A 19,668-nucleotide genomic window follows, 5' to 3' on the forward strand; every position below is an offset into this window, starting at 1 on the left:
GGATTAACCACGGATTATTCAGATAAAAAATCCAATAGGTTCCACTTTTTTCCTTATCTTAAGCTTCTCTTCCACCCATTTCTTATCCATACCCGAGTACGAGTATTATATATTTCTCGGATCTGCCATCTACCACACATTCTGACGTCAATCGGGGGGGAATGGGAATGTAAATTCATGCAAATTAGGGAGTCTTTTGGCAGCAGGTCCTCGTTTTTGCTCCACTCTCGCTCTCTCTGTTCTGTCTCCGGTGCTAATTAGATTTTACGAGCCTCGTTTGCCGCCCATGTGTCCACGTGGTGTGGCAGGGACAGTTATTGAACCTGACTCTTGGCTCGAGGCCAAGATGCCTTCAAATTAAGATTGTAGATTACATGCACAATGGTAGGAATGGGTTGGGAACGGGTCCTCTTCGCTGCCCTGCTAAATGGGCAAAGATTACGACAACGCATCCCCCAGCCAAGGACAATGGGCAAAAGACAAAAGAAATGACAGGACTGGAGGGCCAGAAGGACGAGCGACAGTCGTCGGGAATGAAAAATGAAAATGTTAATGTCAGAACATAATGAAGGAGGGACTGACAGCCAGTCCGGAAAATAATGCGCAGACACGCACGCATTTCATAAGAGGAAAACACGCAAGGAAAAATAAAATGGAAAAGCGTGCTCTATCTAGCACAAATCGATGGGTTATATCCTGTCCAGTCGTACTCCACTTTGTGGAGAAAAACCCCTTTAAAATCGGCCAACAACCTTGACACATGTCGCAGGTGCCCCTCGGTGGGGGGTGGGGGGGTCGGTGGCAGATAGCTTTTGCTGTTGCATTGACAACTTCCGCGTGTGCGAAAAACATAAAACTAAACAATTAGCAAAATTAACAATTACCATACGAGTGGAGGGACGCGGACTCCTCCCGCAAACATTAATTATTGCTCGGACGAGGGTTCTCCAGAGAGAGAGAGAGAGGGATCTTACAACGAATTAATTTGTTTACCAAATGGAAAGTACACTCGGTACACTGGGCGACATACATATATAGCACACACATATAGTGTGTGCGCACATATCGTATCTGGCAAATGACAAATGCAAACGATGAGCAAACAACTAAATTGTTATTCTTTTATTATTATTATTTTTCGATCAACAAAAAGTCAAGACTCTGTTGTTTGCATTCTGGAATGAAATGAATGATTTCTACAGTGTATTCACTTTCAGAGGGGCTATCTAAGGAGGAGCTTCCCTCCAGGTAGCTTTCCCTGTGTCTAGAAGTGTGTTTTCTTTGCAAATATAAACCATATTCCACATTCTGTTTGCATAAGTTGCACTCTAAGAGCTGCGGGCGGGGTACGGGGGTCACAGAAGGCCAGAGGGCGTAGTGTTTACTCATTCAAGTGCGACGCAAGTTGTTGACCAATTGCTTGTCATCTATCGATGGCAATCGAATCGAAATGTATTTGATTTTTCATTTATACCAGCACCCACCCACCCTGGAAGGTATGCCATGCAGCAGCGCCCCTCGGTCTGATGTGTTCTGCTTGGGATTCACTCTTAATCCCCGCTTATCGTGGACAGGAGGCAGAGACACTGGCCAGGAAGAACAAAGCACATAGCTCAGAGCACAGTGGGAAATATCTCATCGATATTCGATATTCAAAACTCAATCGTGCATGCTAACTATCGTGGCTTTCAGAGTGAGTGTGTTTGATTTTTAGCAACTCTCATGAGAGTACTCGATTTGTTTGTAAATATGTACCCGATTCTCTGTATAAATCTATAAATCTGCGTGCTAAAACCCATAAAGTGAACTGCAAAATTTGTATTTAAAATTAGCAAAGCTCACAACAGACAGAGAAAAAATGAGGGAAACAGGGAGACTGAAATCCACAAAATGTCACGTTTTAGGGTTTTGTTTTTCAGAGGGATATATATCCACGTGTACTCAAGTAATTAGCCATTCAAGATGGTATAGTATATCCCTATAGCCTTAAATATTATCGGTTTACAGTGGAATGACCTGTGGAGAGCCGGTTTTTCTGAAAGTCGCTCCTAGAGATTACCATCTCGTCCCCTTTCTCCGAGATAGGCAGCAGACCTCTATGAATGCCACTCCCTTGGGCGTCCTACCACCTACGCCAGTCTACACTGGAAATGCCACGAGCTACCCATTAAGCTCCCATTGATAATTTGCACAATGTGTTCACATCTCCACAGATGCCTCCTTCCTGGTCCGTTACGGGACAAGGAGAAACAGAAACAGTTCAAGGACAATTGCTTTTGTGGGTGCCAGCCAGTGTACACTCTGCCAGTGACGTGCGACAGCGAAGGTCGTTCAGGAGGAGACTGGGAACTGGGAACTGGGGACTGGGGACTGCGGATTGGGGACTGCGAGACAGAGACCGTGACCGATGCGAAACGCGACCGCCTGGGGAGGATCCGCATTAAGTCCGCTTGGCGTGCGAGCAATTAACCAAGAGAAATGTATTCGTATTAGCAAGAATAGTTACGTCTTGCTCAGCCAGAAAGAGGAGAGGTTTACGAGCAATTAAGGGGAAAACGTAATTGCTGGAAATTTATGGAGAGAATATGAGAAAATTTGAACAGGATTTGCTTAGCACTGTCCATATCCGATACTAAGAGAGAGGAGGGGCACAGAACTAAAAGAACTTGACGACTTCTTATGGAATCCAGGGAAACCAGAGCAGTATGATATTGATAGAGAAGGTATAAGGGTTCTTCTCCCCTAAGATCTCTCTGGGTAAAGAAATCTCTTGCTCTCTCTCTCTTGCTCAGCCAGAAAGAGGAGAGGTTTACGAGCAATTAAGGGGAAAACGTAATTGCTGGAAATTTATAGAGAGAATATGAGAAAATTTGAACAGGATTTGCTTAGCACTTAGTCCATACCCGATACTAAGAGAGAGGAGGGGCACAGAACTAAAAGAACTTCACGACTTCTTATGGAATCCATGGAAACCAGAGCAGTATGATATTGATAGAGAAGGTATATTAGGGTTCTTCTCCCCTAAGATCTCTCTGGGGGCCAGCTATAAGATCTTTTTTGTGTGCTCTCCTGGAAGAGCACCCTGTATGCTAAGTGCACTCACTATATGTATGTACAATTTATGCAGCAAAAACACACGGGAGACCAGACAACAATCGCATGGTTACTTGTTGTAATTAAGGCAACACAGCAACAGAAACAGAGTAGCAGAGTAACAGAGCAACAACTGAACAGAACAGAACAACAAAATAGCAATCATCAGAGGCAGGGGCGAGGCAGAGACAGAGGCAGAGGCAGAGCAGTACTATGAAATATTTATGTTTTTCCAAGTTGAGATTATAATTGAGAAAAAAACAAAAACAACAACAACAATACAAATCGAAGTAAAACAGAAATTTAATTACCGTTTAAAGTAAGTTCCTCCTCTTGACCCAATTCTCAGGCGACCGACCCCATTCAATATGAAACACAAACTGAAATTCAAACAAAACAAAAGGCAGCTGCGGCAAACATCTCCTCGAAAAAAAACCCGCTCGAAATACAGATCTAATCTACAAGTTCAGATCGAGAAATCGAAACCAAGAATAGAGCGGGGAAATAATTGTGTTTGAAAATGGGAAAAGTCTCACCGAATGATTGATGAGGCGGAGAGCGTGTGCTGTAGAGTTCCCAGAGTACTCAAAGACACAATATTAGATAGATGGATGCACCAAAAATTTATTTCTTTTCTGGTAAAAGCCGGAAAAGTTCAGTGAACTAATTTCATTCGGTTTTTATCAAAATTTCCACTCAAAAACACCTTCTAGTTGGAAAAGTTAATGAAGGTCAAAGAAAAATTGGGGAAAATGTTGTTCAAAAAGACGAAAATCAGAACTATTCATATAAAATGTAGAAAACTTTTGTTAACCGAATGAAATGTGGAACGTAAACAGATTAATTTATTACATCAGGTTCTGTTCTCTATATCTAAATATCTATACTATATCATTGTTGCATTCTACGCAGCAGGTCCGCAAATGTATAATATTTGTGTTTGTTTCTGGTAATGGCATTTTTCACGAATTTTCCCCACACAATTAATGTGGAAATATTTTACAAGTACTATAGTTTGTATATTTATGGGGATATATTTTAAATTAATATCTGTTCGGGGTCGTTGCCAAAGGCGCATGTAATGTGGCATCTCTCTATTCCCATTTGGTTAACGGTTTACAGCATTCACTGTACTGTACATTCGACCATAAGCTCTGCTTGTAAATCTGTGAATTACGATCCGCTGTGCCGCCGGCTGCTGCATGGCAATGACAAAGCTCTTAACACCTTCTCTCTCTCTCTCTGCCGCTCTCTCCGGCGACACCTACCGGGCTTACGACTCAAGGAGACCGTAACACACACGCACACACACACAGAATCCACATCCCGTGGTAAAAAGTCTTGGGTTCTGTCTTGAGGCTTTTGCTTTTGCGTCGCGTACTCGAAAATCAAAGCCAAATGATTGCGCCCCCCCTCTCTCTCGCTCGCTCTTCTCTACTATCCACCTCTCGGAGAGTGCGAAATGTGTGCTCACTCTTTCACACACCTATCAAGTGGTTGTTGTTGTCCAAAAAAGTCCAACAACAACAACAACAACAACAAAAAGCGCAACGAAGAACATTTCTGCTGCGCAATTTCTTCTTCGGCGGCGGCGTTTTCTTTCCTTCGTTTTCTGCTGGCATTCTCTGGGCATCGCTGCCTCTCTTTCCCACTCTCATGTGAGTGAAATTAAACACTTCCTCCATGATACTGTTGTTGTTCCTTTCCCTCTTTTTTTGTTTTTGTTTTCATTTCGTTTTCGTGCCGGCAAAAACAAAAGTTTTATGTAATTTTGGCTTCGGGCATAAACAAGCATGGAGGAATGCGTTAAGTAGACCATTTCGACCAAAAAATACCCATTCCTTGGTGGAATGTGTCCTATGAGAGAGTGGGGATCAAAAGATTAAACCAAATGATCTCAATAATCGGTTTAGTTTCTATAGTCTCAGAGATACAGTTGTTCCCCATTCATTCTGCCTTGTACACCCCTCAATTACTGGGTACAGAAAAGGTTTGGGCCTCTGAGTAATTGAAAAACATTTGCTGTGGGCCATAAATTTGAATTAGATTAGCTGGAAAATAAATACGATACGAACGAGTACGCACTGAATTTATGGATTTATTTTGATTGCTTCTACTTTATGTGTGGTTGTGTGGGTGTGGTTTCTATTAATCTGTTTACTCTATTGCTAAAATATCACAATACACAATATCATGTAGTTGTTGTTGTTGTTGGTTACGCTTTATAAAGGAAACCCCCCATCCCAGCGAAACCGAAACTGAAACCGAAACACTGACCTATTCCAAGTGAATTTCAATTGCTGGCCCTGTTGTGTGGGAATTTGTTTTGCGATTGAGAGACTGCTTATTATTATGATTATGAAAAGTTCTATGGGAGAAAGGTTATCAAGCACCCCTGGGGACCCGGCGCAACTAATCCAGCAATTATCATGGAAAGTCCGGGTGTACCCGGAGATCACTAATCACTAATCACAGGCCAAAAGCAGCTTTATTTTTAGTCAAAAGGAAAACAAACGGAATACAAAGAAAGAGCAAAAGAGAAGAGCAAAAAACGGGAAGAATGTATGGGCAAAGATCATCCGAAGAAACACCTGTGTAGCTCGTTTTCAGATCATTTGAATTTATCCAAGCTTTAATTATGGTTTATTATGCAAAACAAACCTCAATCACATCACACACAGAATCATCTCTAATCTCTAAATATGTCTGTTTCTCTCCGAATATCTTCCCCAGAGATACGGATAAGAATGTGGTTCTGCCTGCTTAAGTCACAGCACCTCATCATCCAAATCATCATCAGTTGAACAGCAGCCGATTGGCGCCACACAGTCATAAATCAAATCTCAGCATTCCCTCTACTTTTCGCTCATTTAAATAAAAATTCAAACGAAAGGAACGAAGCGAAAATACCAATATGCTAAACTTTAAGAAAACGCAAAAAAGTAAATTGAATCAAAAACCAGCAGCCGGCAGAATATAGATTCTTTTTACCGACACATTTGGGAACAGTTCTTGAAGAAAGTCTACGGTTAAAGGAAAGACAGATGAAACCTTTGCCAGGATCGTTGCAAGGATTCACAAAAAAACCAAAAAACATTTACAGTGCCTGCCGGTAATACTCTCGCTCTCTAGAAATCCGGAAATCTCTAGATTTGTAGCATCAACCAAAGCAATTGCATCTTCCATTTGTTCTAGAAACTTCCATGGAGTATTTCTTGGAGTTTTCATTGGGATTTCATTGTTTTGCATTCAAACAACTACAACTCAATATTTTTGATTGTTTTTGTAAGAAGTTTAAGGAACATGTGGCCCCAGATTTCTTTCCACTCCACTTCTGTACTCTTTTAAAGCATATATTTGAGTTTAAATGGTGCATATTTTAGCAGTCATAACAAATGAGTCATTAAATTTTGAACCAACAGTCTCACTCTCAAAAATTCTCGCAACCATTATGACGGCGTTGCTTTCGGGTTCTTTGAGATCTCTGGAACTCTCTCTGGGAATTTATCCTTTAAGTAAACACACTTTCCCTACTCACTGTATCTGTATTTTGGATCTATTTTATTTATAACATTCAGTCCCATGGCAGGGGTCTTATTTTCTCTCTTCTGCTACTGCTTCTGGTTTTTGTTTTTGGTTACTTTTTTGTGCAATTACTTCGATCGATCCCCCAATCGAGCCGGGAGACAAAAAATGTTAAATTTTTAAACTTTATGCAAATGTTTTGCTGTGCCGCAATTTCACTCTTCCACTCTTTCGTTTTTTGTGTAATTATTTTGTGTGCTTATATTATTTTTCGGGTTATTTGGCTAATTAGCGGGGAGGCTGCTTATCAACTTGTTTATTTTTGGTATCTGAAATTTCTTATTTCTGTATTGCCGTTTTGTGTCAATTTCTTACAGCTGTTTATGGATTATTGTTTCATATTTTCTCTCGGTTTTCACTCATTTATTTGTTGGCTTCAAAGGTTGATTGAATACAAACTTTTGGGAATTCTTGGAATTTGTTTTGTTTTCACACACACACACTTTTTAGACACCGTACCGTCACCATCCGAACACCGATATCGGTATAGGATTCACTGTGATTTTATTGTTCCGTTTCGGCCATAAATTGACGGCCCTCATGCATATTCATGGATATATGTATTTGTTGTGGTGCTGCGGCGGTGAGCCGAAAATCCAGTTCTCTTTGTTTGCAACTAATTATGTTTTTCTTCTCGAATATTATAATTGTTACTGGGATAGTTATTAATTATATTCGATGTTTGCGCTGTTGCTGTGCTGACTGACCGTCGAAATATCTGAGAAATATCTCCCTGTTATCTGCGTCTCTTTCCCCACAATCACGTGGAGTTGGGCGACGACACGTAAGACGTATGTAAGTAGACGTAAGCGTAAGGCGCGGCGCATCCGTCTCTAACGGGAGCTGAACATGAAATGAACTAAACGGAGAGCTCCACGAAACCCCATGTGGGGCGGCGCAGTCTATATATTTTTATACTTCGTGTTTATATACGAAGGTTTTTTGTCTGTGTGCAAAAACCGGCAAGCTGTTTGCCAGTGTGTGTTGTGAGTGGGGTCTCTCTCTCTCTCTCTCTCTCTCTCTCTTTACGGAAAAAGGTGAGCACAACAGAAAAACAAGCGAGCAAAGCAAACGGTGGATAGGCAAACGTAAAGATAGGTAAAATAAACCGAAACAAGAGACGAAGAGAGCGATAAGCAGAGGGAGAGAATGATTAGGGCCCTCCACGGCTTAGGGCTGTTGTCGCTTATGGGGCGTGGCACTCCACCATCAGCTGACCGCAAAACCTGATCGAAGCCACAGGGTGTATTTCAATATAAGGTAAGGCAGGCATTCCCGATCTTTCAATTTACTTTTTGTTTTCTATTAAAACACCTTGATCGAAGTGGAGGCCTCTTTCTGGAACAACATAGAGTGCAAGGTATATTGGTTGCAGCCTCTGGAACTGCCACACCGATGCAAGCACTGCCCTACCTTCCATATAATATACCTTGACCAGACCCACTCTCTCTCTCTCTGTCCTCCACCCCTCTGTCGATTACTCAACTCTGAATTTCAGTGTGTCCGCTCTCTTTCGTTGGCTTTCCTCCACTTACAACGCATTAACATTTACATTTCTGTTATGTTTATTATTTTGTTGTTCTCCCCCATCATTCGCCCTCGTTCTAATGCTCTATCCATGGATTCTTTGTGTGTGCCGAAGCGCACGTAGGCCTAAAAGACCAGAAGCCGCCACAGCAGCAACAGCAACAATAACGCACCGAATTATTTCGCCCTTAGCATGATGTCTGCTGTCTCTGTCGCTCCAATACGGCATAAATCACCCTATCTCTGTCACCTCACGCAGCGCAGCCGCCTGCTCTAGTTCTGACTCTGTCGGCTGCGAAGTCGGCGTCAATATCAAGTCGTACCCTTTACAGCGTGGGCATTGTCGTTCGCTCACTCCGATCGGCTCATATGCATCTAAGAGGGTATCAAATGTTTCGCACCGAACTGTAGTTTGTCCACTTTCTGCATGTGGGCGGCGGCTTGAGAGACTCTCCTCTCGCAAGCCCCAGACTAAGCATAAGCTCAGGCGACAGCGGACCACAAAAACAACGACCTACACACACTGATTGTCAATGTCTGGGCTGCCTTCAAAATCAATGCCGATCGATGTTTGAGATTTGTTTGTGGGTTGTGCTTTCTCTCAAACAGACAGCCGCTCCGCCGCTCCTTTCGCTCTGGCTCTCCTTCTCTCCTGCATTCGCTGTGTTTCAAAAATATATTACGTCATGGGCCCGTCAGACACTTGATACGAGACAGCCGGCAACCCGTAAAAGGGGTAAAACGAAATAAACACCAAAAAAGAGGAAAAACGAAAACACATGAAAGAGAGAGAGGGGAGGGATACACGTTCAATGGTGGTTGTTGCTGTTCTCACTCTTGCTTTTGCCTGACATTGAAAATGCAGCTTAACATAAACATCAACATAAAAGCAACAAACTGCAGCCCCTGTACATGCATACACACATGCATACATCTACATATGTATGTATGTACATGTGTATGAGAGACCCAGTGGTGAGACCGTCAAGGTCAGAGAGAGGGTAAAAATCCAGAATCAACAGTAGCAACAGTTGGACTCTCTTCAAGTCCTGCACTATCCCTCTCTCTCTCTCTCTCTGTCACTCTTCCTTTCTGTTGCACTCGCTATCTTCTGAATTGCAATGACGCCACCGAAGCAACTGTATCGGATGATAGCCATCGATGAACGATGACGTGTGTATCGCTGAAATGCAGTTCATAAATCAAAAGAGCAACAAACATTTGTTTTTTTTTGGGTAAGTTGTTTTTCTCTTGCTATTTCGGAACAATAGTTTTTATTTGTTTGTTGACGACACGCTTTGTCTTGGGGTGGAAATTGCACCGACATTGCATTTTTCTTGTTATTCAAGCTATTTATAAAGTTGTTATTCGTCGTGCCATGTAACATTTCAAAACAAGAGAAAATTGCATTTTCATTAGCCATAGAAATGGGTGTCAAGTGTTTAATGACAAGGGAGATTGATGAGGATTAAAAGGGGGAAGAAAGAAAACTACTATCGCTAAACGTGGCAAGTGCTTAGCAGTAATCGATAACTATCGATCGTCAGAAGAACAAAGTTTACGCACCTACGATTTTACTACAAAATCGATTACCTTCAAGATAAGCGCTGTTCTATGAGTTCTGTGAGAATACTAGATGGCATATAATAGGTTTGGTATTTCTAGTAGTTTTTTATTTTAATGATAATCCATGGCAATCAGTCGATTAACTTAAATTTGAATATTAATTGAATTATTAATAAACTTGTGGTATATTTCCACTCCAATTACCTTTATTAATGAGATGGAGTAAAAGGAAAACAAGAAAATATTCCACAATAACAACAGCTGTTCCCACACCTACGCAGTGGAATTGATTGCTTTATTCCCCTTATTCGTCTTCTTCTTTACTGTTATCCAAGCTTTTTCAATTGATTCGGACAGCAAATGAATTAAAATGTTGAATAGAAATAATCTTAGCACTCTGCCTGGCATTTACATATGTAAAACATATTGTTTACCTATTCAAAGCGCTCTATTTATCTACATATCTATCCGGCCGGCCCTCTGATGTTTTTCTATTTGGTCGCCACTCTTTGCACTGCTTTTCTGGCGCTCTTCTCTGCCTTTCCGGTTCTCACTGCTTTTCTGCCTCTCCTCTCTGCTAAACAAATCTTAATTCAAGCGGCTCTGCTTTTGTTTTCAATACTCTCTCTCATTGAGTATTATTAACTGGGTGTAACCCTTTTCTTTAGCCTCTCGTTGGAGCAGATCGTTGAAGATCTCCAAAGAGTATCAATAGTTTCGACTCTCAAAAGCCTGCCTGCCTTTTCTGGTTTTTTGCATGTGATTTTCGCTACGAACTTCTGTGGTTTTTTAGTGTTGTATTTTTTTCATTGCGTTTTATTTGTTTGTTTTGTTTTAGTTTTCGCTGTTTACTTAGGGTGTGACGCCTGTTTGAGTGAGCGAGTGAGACACTGCTTTACTTTTTGTTTAAATTTCAAAGTCAAGGTTAAATTTTTTGATAGAATGGGTTGTTTTGGCTAGAAATTGGGTTAGTTTTTATACGAAATCTGGTACTTGCTGTTCTTAATTATCGCTTTATGCCTATAAATTAGAGTTTATTTAAGCGTTTTACTTACTTTGTACAGCCAATTGTTGTTGATGCGCCGCAGCGCGCTGTAAAAAAAGAGAGAGAAAATCAAATAAATACAAATAGAAATAAATAATTGAAATTCCCAATCCCAAATGTAACCTCTTCTGCTTACGCTGTTCGACAACATGGCCCTGATTCCTGGTAGCGACTGTACATCCAGGGAATGACTGCGCCCCCGCCGCGTCTTAGTGGTGGGTGAGACGGGCGGAGGACCTGGCGAAGACGAGGCCGCACTGCTTGAGTGCGTGTGGCGGTAGATCCAGCGCTTGACCGCTGACATTTTGGTTAGGGTTTTAATTTAAGTTTTTGTAATGCTATGATCCGAATTTATCTTAGATATCAGCTCAATTGTATCGTTTTCATATTTCTTTAGATTTTACTTCTTTTTTAATTTTCTATTTCACTGCGAAACTATAATTTCAAATTCGAATTTGAATTCAAATAGCACACTGCTTAGCGGGTGCGAGCGGTAAGAACTGCTTAGAACTGCTTCGAACTGCTTGAAATGTGCGTACTTCCTCTACTTAGCAACAGGTGGCACCAGTTTGCGGTTAGCATTTATTTAATTTGTTTTTCTTTTTCCCTTTTATTGCTTTTATTACACAAAAATCACAAGTTGTAAAACATTTTTGATTGCCTTTAATATTTTCAGTCATAAATTATTTAAATTTGCTGGATTTTTCCCGCCGGGAGTAAATTTATGTATATTTTTTATGTGCCCTTCAAGACATTTTTTCGTTTTCCCTTGCGGAAATGTGAAAATAAATGAAATAATTGTCGACCATGATTGAGGAGAGAGATTTCCCCACACTTAGTACGCCAGAGAAATATACATATAAGTATTCTTCAGCTTTCTTTTCTCAACCCCACAAATTAATCCTTGACCCCGAACTCTTTTAATTGAGAAAATAAGAACAAAGTATATTTGATGACGCATTAAAGTTGATTGAACGCGGAGCAAAAAAAGTTCATTGCATTTGAAGGGAGGTGGGTGGCGTGGCCACGCCTCATCTGTTGATTGCTACTGTCGTGTGCTGTCGCGTAATTGAAATTGACAAAAACTTTGATTGAAAGGTGCACACCACGAATGCGACACGAGACTAGAGGCTGCTGGGCTGGGATTCCACGCGAGTGGAACGGAATCGAATCCAATTCCCCCATTCGATTGAATTGAAGAGCAGTCAAAGCCCCAGAAGTAGCCACAGGGAACGGAACGATAACAGGTAGCGTTCTGCTTAGGCTGTCGCTGGGTCAAGGGCAAGCAGTGTTTAGAGAAAGACAGTGAACTGCTTGCAGTCAGAGGACTAACTGCTTGCAGGAGGGATCTTAGTGGTTTAAACTATTTTCTCGATGTCATTGTCATAAAGGTTTTGACTCTCTTTTCTCTTTACATACCAAATTTGTTAAATACATCAATTTACAATTGCCAAACAGAGAACACACGTTAATCTGATTCAAGGATTCCCAACAGAACGGAAACATTTCTGCTATCTCAGCGCCCAAAGTGAATTACTGACTGAGGACTGATTGCCAAGCTCTAGACAATTTATAAGCCCTTCAAATGAATATACGCAATAATTCCAATCACGAAACCTGTCTAGTCTACCGTCAAAGTCCCTCAGAATTGGGAAATATCATAGTCGTCTCTCGAATATTACGACTCTTCCCCAGAGAAAAAGAGCAGAGGTCATTTCGTAAAGGGAAAAAAACAGAAATTTTGCAGTGTTTTTTCTACAATAATTTTGTTTGATGGTTTTTTGTGTGTGACTTTGTTTGTCACGACACGTTTTCCATATAAATATTTCAACTATTTTTAGGCCTTTCTATGGACTCTGAGCACTTGACGAATTGTGCATTTTGTTGGCATTTCTATAGTCAATATTTGTTGGAGAAATGTGCGCAAAATTGAATAAATAAACACACAGTCATTAACGTTAATTAGCTGCCCAGAACAAAAACAACTAAAAACGTAGACAAAACAATGCGCCAGTAAAGGGAAACAAAATGTTTCGCCAAAGGGTTTCGCACGAGGGACCGCTGATGTTAGTTATAAATCATTTTGGGTTCCGTTTAGAATGCCTTCTCGATTGGAAGACTGCCAAAAAATTAAGGCTCAAGAGAGCTGTTGGATTTAGAAGATTTCGTTTAGCAAAAAGCCGCTAACAAAAGGCATGTTAATTAAAACGCACGCAGTAGACTACGTAGATCTCAAAATAAGCTTTTGATGGATTCTTTTTGGATGGTTTGGGCTGTAATCGAACACCGATGTCACGTTTTTATCGAGGCACGGGATTGACCATAGAATTTCAAGAGACCCTTTCGAATGGTGACGAAATAGTGCAGGGATAGATTATAGATGGGTCCCTGAATTAGGAAATGGTTTGAAGATCGTGCATGACACCTTTCTGCATAAAATATTCACAGCATACTTCTTGTGCCAAGGAATATATATTCCCTCATTGGTAGTTGTAAAAGAAACCAATCAAATGCCATAAAACTCTTCCCAACTGCTCATTTGGTCATAAACCACTTCCAAACATAACAAAAATTCCCAATTAAACAACAGAGAAAATTGCCAATACAATATATTTATATATATGTATTTAATCAACGGATAGGGAGACCCGCTGTCGCCATAAAACAATACTTCCCAAAAGCCAAAAACACTTGCCGCCTAGTTGTGCCTGTCAAGTGGTCGACCTCCGAGCAAATAGAAATAATAAGCAACAATAACTAGATACATACACAAGTGTAGATACTATAGATATATAGAGAGAGTGTGGATCCCAGGACGGGCCAAAAGTGTTTGGCTTTTGACAGATGATTGATTAACAAGCAGAATACAAAGAGTGAAATGCCACCAAAAATAGAAATAATTACACAAATTCCTTGTGTGACACTTTTTTTTTACTTTCATTTCATTTCCTTGTGGAAAGAGGAAAGAAAATCTGAGATCTGAGATCTGGAAAGCACAACATATCTGTGGGGGTATCTGCCAAATAAGGAAGGTGGCTGAGATCTGTTGGATATGATTGTATTTATTGTTTCTTGATTTGATTTAGAGCCAGAAATCTATTCAGTAATCAGTGGCAGATATTGGAGAGAGTACGAGTATATATTCTATCTCTCTTTCTCTCTGTCTCTCTTTCCACCGCTCTTATCTTATCTCTCTGTCTGTCTTCCGCTGTGTATTCTAAATTCTAAATTAAATGTTGATAATATTTTGTTTTCCTGCGTTTTCTTTTTGCAAATAATACTACGAGTATTGTTCTTATCAAGAGGCCCTGAAAAGTTGGGTAAGCCTGGAAAAAGGGTTTTATGAGTGTGATATCATCTGTTTATAGGCCGTAAAACAGTCACCACCATCAAACAAAACAAATATTATTGAATGGAAAGATTTGTGTTCCATCAGTAACGATAATTATTAGAAAAACTATTGGCAAACGATCGATCACTGAAGATCCCTGAGGAGGAGAAAATATTCTGTGACTATAAAATGTCCATTCGGCTACGAAATTTGGCACAAATTGTGGGGAAAGTACATATACAGCAGGTACAAAGGTCAGTTTTTATTTCAACAACAAGAACATTTGCTCGGGAAACATATTCTGTATCCGATTATTCCAATTATAGACTATATAATGCGCACAATAAAAGCAAGCTCTGTTGAGTGGACACGTGCCTAAGATGTACAATATTTATTGGAGCTTCAGCCAGCAGTCCACCAGGAGAATCCGAAGAGATTCTTACAGAAGAGATCTTCCCAAGATCTAGTCGATATAAAGATACTTTTTAAACGAGAAACGTTTTTGTCTAGCCACAAGACAGGCCGAAAATGCGAAAATTTCTGGAATCTATGCACGAGCCTTGTCATTGAGCCAAGAAGTCAATAACGGCCAAGAACAAGTGTTACCCTTCAGCCTCTCTCCTCTTCTACCCCTCGGCTGGCTACCCTTCTGTCCAATATGTTGGACACTTAACAAATTAGCGACTAAAGAAATGGTTTAAAGGCCTTAAACAAAACACAGCAAAAGTCAGCGACAAAACAAAACGCGACAGAAATTATTTAGCAAATTTCACGAATACGATAATAGAGCAATAATCACAACAACAAAAAGAACAGAAAACACACACACACACAAGCACAACACACGGATACACACTCATACACTGATAAAGATCACATGTTGGCCATTTATTTTGTTGGGTCTTTTGGCGTATTTCGCATTCATTTTCCATGCCTTATAGATTGTGTTTAATTAAATAAATATGTAACAGACTCTCTAGACTAGATAATAAATAAATGCACAAAATATGGGGCACTTCTGCCCCCCCCCCCCCCCCCGTCTCTTGTTCTTCCTCTTTTTGTCTTTGAACTTGAAAATTGAATTTTGTGAAGGAGGAAGTCCGACGAAATCCACGCGGGGAACTTTTCAATCAAATCTAATTGTGGCGGCACATTAGAACTAAAATGGCAACAACAAAATGGAATAGAATTTATGAAATTATCTTTAAATACACTTAAAGAAAAAGAATGGCCATAAATCAAAGGGGGAGTGGCGGGAAATTTTATGTATTTTTGGAGACACTTTTTCGGACACTTTTCAGCCATCAATTTGATAAGGCAGCGAACATTCAATTAGAGATCATTTCAAGCGGCATTTTTCACTCCATTTTTCACTGGGTTAACGAGCTTTTCTTCGTTTAAACACAATACAAAACCAACGCATATATACAGGAAACTTCTGGAAACGCGATTTATACATTTAATCCGACGAATATATTTTTTATTATAAATTATTATTTTCTGTTTTTGTTAGCTTTAGCGAAACAGAAGGAAACAGAACTCTCGAGCCGTCCAAATGGAAATGCAATTGGAAATCAAGTAAAACACACAGAAGAGAAGAAAACGATGGCGGCAGAAACGGCGACGCTGGCGTATACGTAATGCATGTGTGTCCGTGTGTGTTAAAAACAGAAAACAGCTGAGAGAGCGGTATCAGCAAGCAGAGTGTAGAGAGAGAGAGAGAGAGGGAGAGTGAGAAAGCAGAACAGCTGATGCAATGATCACCTGTTGGCGGAGAGACACAGACAGGGAGTGAGAGAGAGAAAGAGAGAGGGAGGGAGGGAGGCTGAATGCATTGAAACAAGGATGTGCGGACGTCTCAAGAGAAGGAGAGAGTGGCACGCACGGGTCGGTCGCTTGTTGTTGTCTCTCTATCAGATAAGAAATATATGGTTTTTTGTGTTCTTTATCGAAGCTTATCAATCAAATCGGCAAATCTGAAATTTGCTCACAAATTATTTATAGATTGCGAGCCAATAAGCGATTATTAATGACGATTCATCGTCGATAAGAATGGTACATGCGAGAGGAGGAATTTGATTACGAGAGACAGGCTGGCATTCATACTGGTGGGGCAAAAAGGGTGAGGGGCGTGTGTACAACATTTAATCTGATAAAGCAATCAATACATGGGGATCTATAGATCTATGAACCAAAACAAAACAAAAGAGATTCACACTGGCACCCTGCATTGTTCAATTTATGAAGTTTCCCCCCTTGAAATTACTAGCGCCATCTACTTTTCAGAGTAGTAAGTCAAGTAAAATCCACAACGTTATCAGGGCGCCACTAAAGTACTACATGGGTATGTAAGTAACATGTAAAATTCAACGGGGAGTGGGTTCCTAACTATTTCTATATTTTCTCTCTTAAATAAAAAGGTCTCCACTCACCGCTTTACGTTTGTCCGCTTCACTGACGGCCGAATTGGAGCGATGCCGGAACAGATCCATCACCTTGGTCATAGGCGAGCGTTGCGTTGCATTCGGACGCACTGCCGTCACCGTGTGGTAATACTTGAGAACGGAATGGAATTGGAATACGGTTAAGGAGATCCCTCAAAGAGCGAAGTGCATCGCAAGACTCACCTGCGCGTCGCTACCCTGATGCGGATGGGCGCTGCCATCTTTGTACTTGCTTTTCGCAGACACTGTGCCATCGGCATTGGTTATCGTCACGGCGGGATGCTGGCGGTGGCCAAAGTTCTGCATTGCCACCTTCATCGAGTTCATAAGGCCTGCCCCGGCACCCCCAGCTCCAGCTCCCGCTGTCGCCCCTGCCCCCCCTGCTGCAGTGGCAGCGGCGCCGGAGACAGGTGTTGGTCCTCCGCCGGACACGGAGTACGTGCTGCTGCCAGCACTGCTGTCCGCCGAGGAGGGATCCAGCAGATGCTTCTCCTTCTGCCGCTTGGCATCCGACTTGGCGCGCGGCCGGAACACATCGAAGATCGTGGGCCTACGATTGGGCGACGCGATGCCATGGACTGTGGACTGATTGAGCACCGGCGAGTCCTCGCCGCTGCGCCTCCGCTCCAGGGAACCGGAACGCGAGCCTCCGCCGACTCCCGACATGCGCTCGGTGCTGCGTGAGATCTTTTCGCTGTGGCGATTAAATTTCTCCAACTTGGCGGCCTCCCGCTCGATCCGTCGCGCTGTCTCGCGCTCCATTTTGCGGGCCTCCTTCTCCCTGCGGGATTGCTCCTTCTCTTGGCGGCTAAAAATTAGTGAAATTAGTGATTGTTTCAGGGCTAATCTGGAGCGAGTATTCTCCACTTACCGCTGCTCCTTTTCCATCTTTTTGTAGGCCTTTTTCGCCGCCTTGGCATTGGGTTCTGCGGGTGCGCTTGAAGGCCGAGATCCTGGCGGACGGCTTCCAGCGGCCGAGCCATCCTGCTCCTGAAAGCGAACATGACGTTTTTGAGTTTGTGTCGGAATTGGATTGAGATTGAGATTTGGTTTGGTTTCAGTGGGAGATTCTCTTGGTGGCGGAGTCTCTGGTGTTTCTGGCATGTTTCTGGCGTTGCGGCCAAAGACAAACTGAAAACGGAGGGCCCCAGCAATTATCCTTTCGCCGACTACTATTCCTTTCTAGCTGCTGTCTGCAATTATGCCGAATTGTCTACAAACACAATTTATTCCCCACGTAAAAGCCACTTTCCCTAAAGAAGAGGAGAGAGTAGAAGAGAGGAGAGGAGGGACAACAATTGGATCTGACGACACCCGATGCGATTCCTTTAATTGAAGCAACAAGAAAGAAGCGAAGGAAGGACCTCTCCTCCCGCGGCGCCTTCAATCGAATCGAATCTAATCAATTAATTTATGATTACGCAAAATTACAATCAAATGTGGGCCAAAGGACCACAGTGGCTGTGCACGATATGCTCACAGAAGCTGTTGCTATAGAAAAATCTCGTTTATCAGATCCAAGAGGAAATTCTAGAGGACTCCATAATGAAGATGGAACAGGGAATTCAATTTAAGGCCTTTTCTGTGTGGTCTTTTGATATTCTGGTATTTAACATGTGTTCTGTCTGAGATCTCTACCACATCTGTAGACCGCCTATTTAGACCTAGTTTTAACACAGCAAAAAAAACCTTATTGTAGAGCAAAAAGTGCTTTAATTGCCTTAAACTCTAACAACTTTCACAAACTTAAAAAAATAGCCGCACATTTAGCAGATTTTAGAGCCCAAAAAAAACCGCATCAGAGATCTGCAGACCCAAAAGAGTCGAAAGCAAAGCCCAATCCGCAGACAGCCTCAAAGATCTCCAAAATCGAAAAGTGCCTCCTCCCCACCTGTATTTGAGTTTATTTTTAGCAAAAACTACAAAGAAATTCGAGCCGCAATAAGGCCCGACCCGACCCGAGCCCTGTTTTCATTGGTTTTCATTAACAAACTGCAAAGTCACGTGCCCCCGAGGGCCAGACGACCGAATGTCGATGAGCTAACGTCTGGGGTCTGGCGTTCCCCTCAAAGTGGGTTACAAAAAAGACGAGAAAAAAAACCAGAAGCCGAAGCTTGGCATCTTCAGGAAAAAGTGGGGCATGGGGCAGGGCATGGCAGGGCATCAGCTGTTCTCGGCTGGCGTCTAAATCAATATTGAAACAGCTCTAAAAGTGATTTTGAGACAGGAGAAGGGGGTGTGGGGGGAAATCGACTTCCTCTGGCGATTGCGATTACGATTATAGGTGGGATAGGGGTCTTATAGCCGTTTCAGGGAGTGCCACAGCCGCAGAAGAGGGGAAGAGGCCGCCCCTCATTGACGTCATTGTTTGTCCAAGAGAGAACAGGTAAATACTCCTCCCCTATATACTCGAGCGATATGGAAATGATATAGATATGTATGTATATGTATGGTTCTCGCATTCCGTCAAAGCAAATAAGAAATGGAAGCGACCCTCTGCGAGGGAACTGCTGATGGGGATTGTGGCACGATAACAGAGGAGGTAGACAGGCCACTCTCTTCCCTACCCCCTATATATAATCGTGTATAAAAATATACATATATCCAACTGTGGATACAACCAAAAACAGATTGTGTTTACCTTTTGGTCGACAGAAACTCCCGAGGAAAAACCAGGCCGAAAATTACGACTATTTTCTGTGGATGGGAATCTTGGATCTTGGCTAAGAGTGGCGGGGCCTATAAATAGAACATTTTACGAGTACTATTAACCATAGCGAAAGATCCGCGCTGGCATTCACAATTATGACTATTGAATAAACAAAAAGAAAGAGCCAAGTGCTCAGGTCAAGTGAATCTGCTTCAGACAGAGCTCTTGAGAGAGTGGAAGATGATGATGCTCCCCCCCCCAAAGAGCTTTCATGAGATATGGGCATGGAAATATCTATGTGGATTTGATCGAAAGAATTGCTGTGTTTTTAGGCTGATCAAACGAAAGTATGATTCTCTTATATAAAGATATAAAAAGGGACTTTCGAAGTGAAGAAAGATCAGCAGAAAGAAGAAGGAATCTTCAT

General features: G+C 41.8%; 1 protein-coding gene across 6 annotated transcripts in view; it reads right to left on the reverse strand.

The window, feature by feature from the left end:
* The window catches only part of SNF4Agamma (SNF4/AMP-activated protein kinase gamma subunit), a 58,531-nt gene that overhangs the window by 16,873 nt on the left and 21,990 nt on the right, over positions 1 to 19,668 (reverse strand). For 4 of the 6 annotated variants that reach the window (XM_033376865.1, XM_033376864.1, XM_033376863.1 and 1 more), the window contains 4 exons: positions 17,463 to 17,581; positions 16,775 to 17,399; positions 16,580 to 16,702; positions 10,827 to 10,863 (listed from right to left, as the gene is read on the reverse strand). In XM_033376865.1, the coding sequence (XP_033232756.1) occupies positions 10,827 to 10,863; positions 16,580 to 16,702; positions 16,775 to 17,399; positions 17,463 to 17,581 (904 nt within the window). Of the gene's footprint in view, positions 1 to 7,385; positions 7,541 to 10,826; positions 10,864 to 10,952; positions 11,138 to 16,579; positions 16,703 to 16,774; positions 17,400 to 17,462; positions 17,582 to 19,668 lie in introns of those variants that run through there. The other 2 variants (XM_015182614.2, XM_002137881.4) reach the window with 2 other exon arrangements.

This window comes from Drosophila pseudoobscura, chromosome 2, assembly GCF_009870125.1.
Source record: "Drosophila pseudoobscura strain MV-25-SWS-2005 chromosome 2, UCI_Dpse_MV25, whole genome shotgun sequence".
In the NCBI taxonomy this organism is placed as follows: domain Eukaryota; kingdom Metazoa; phylum Arthropoda; class Insecta; order Diptera; family Drosophilidae; genus Drosophila; species Drosophila pseudoobscura.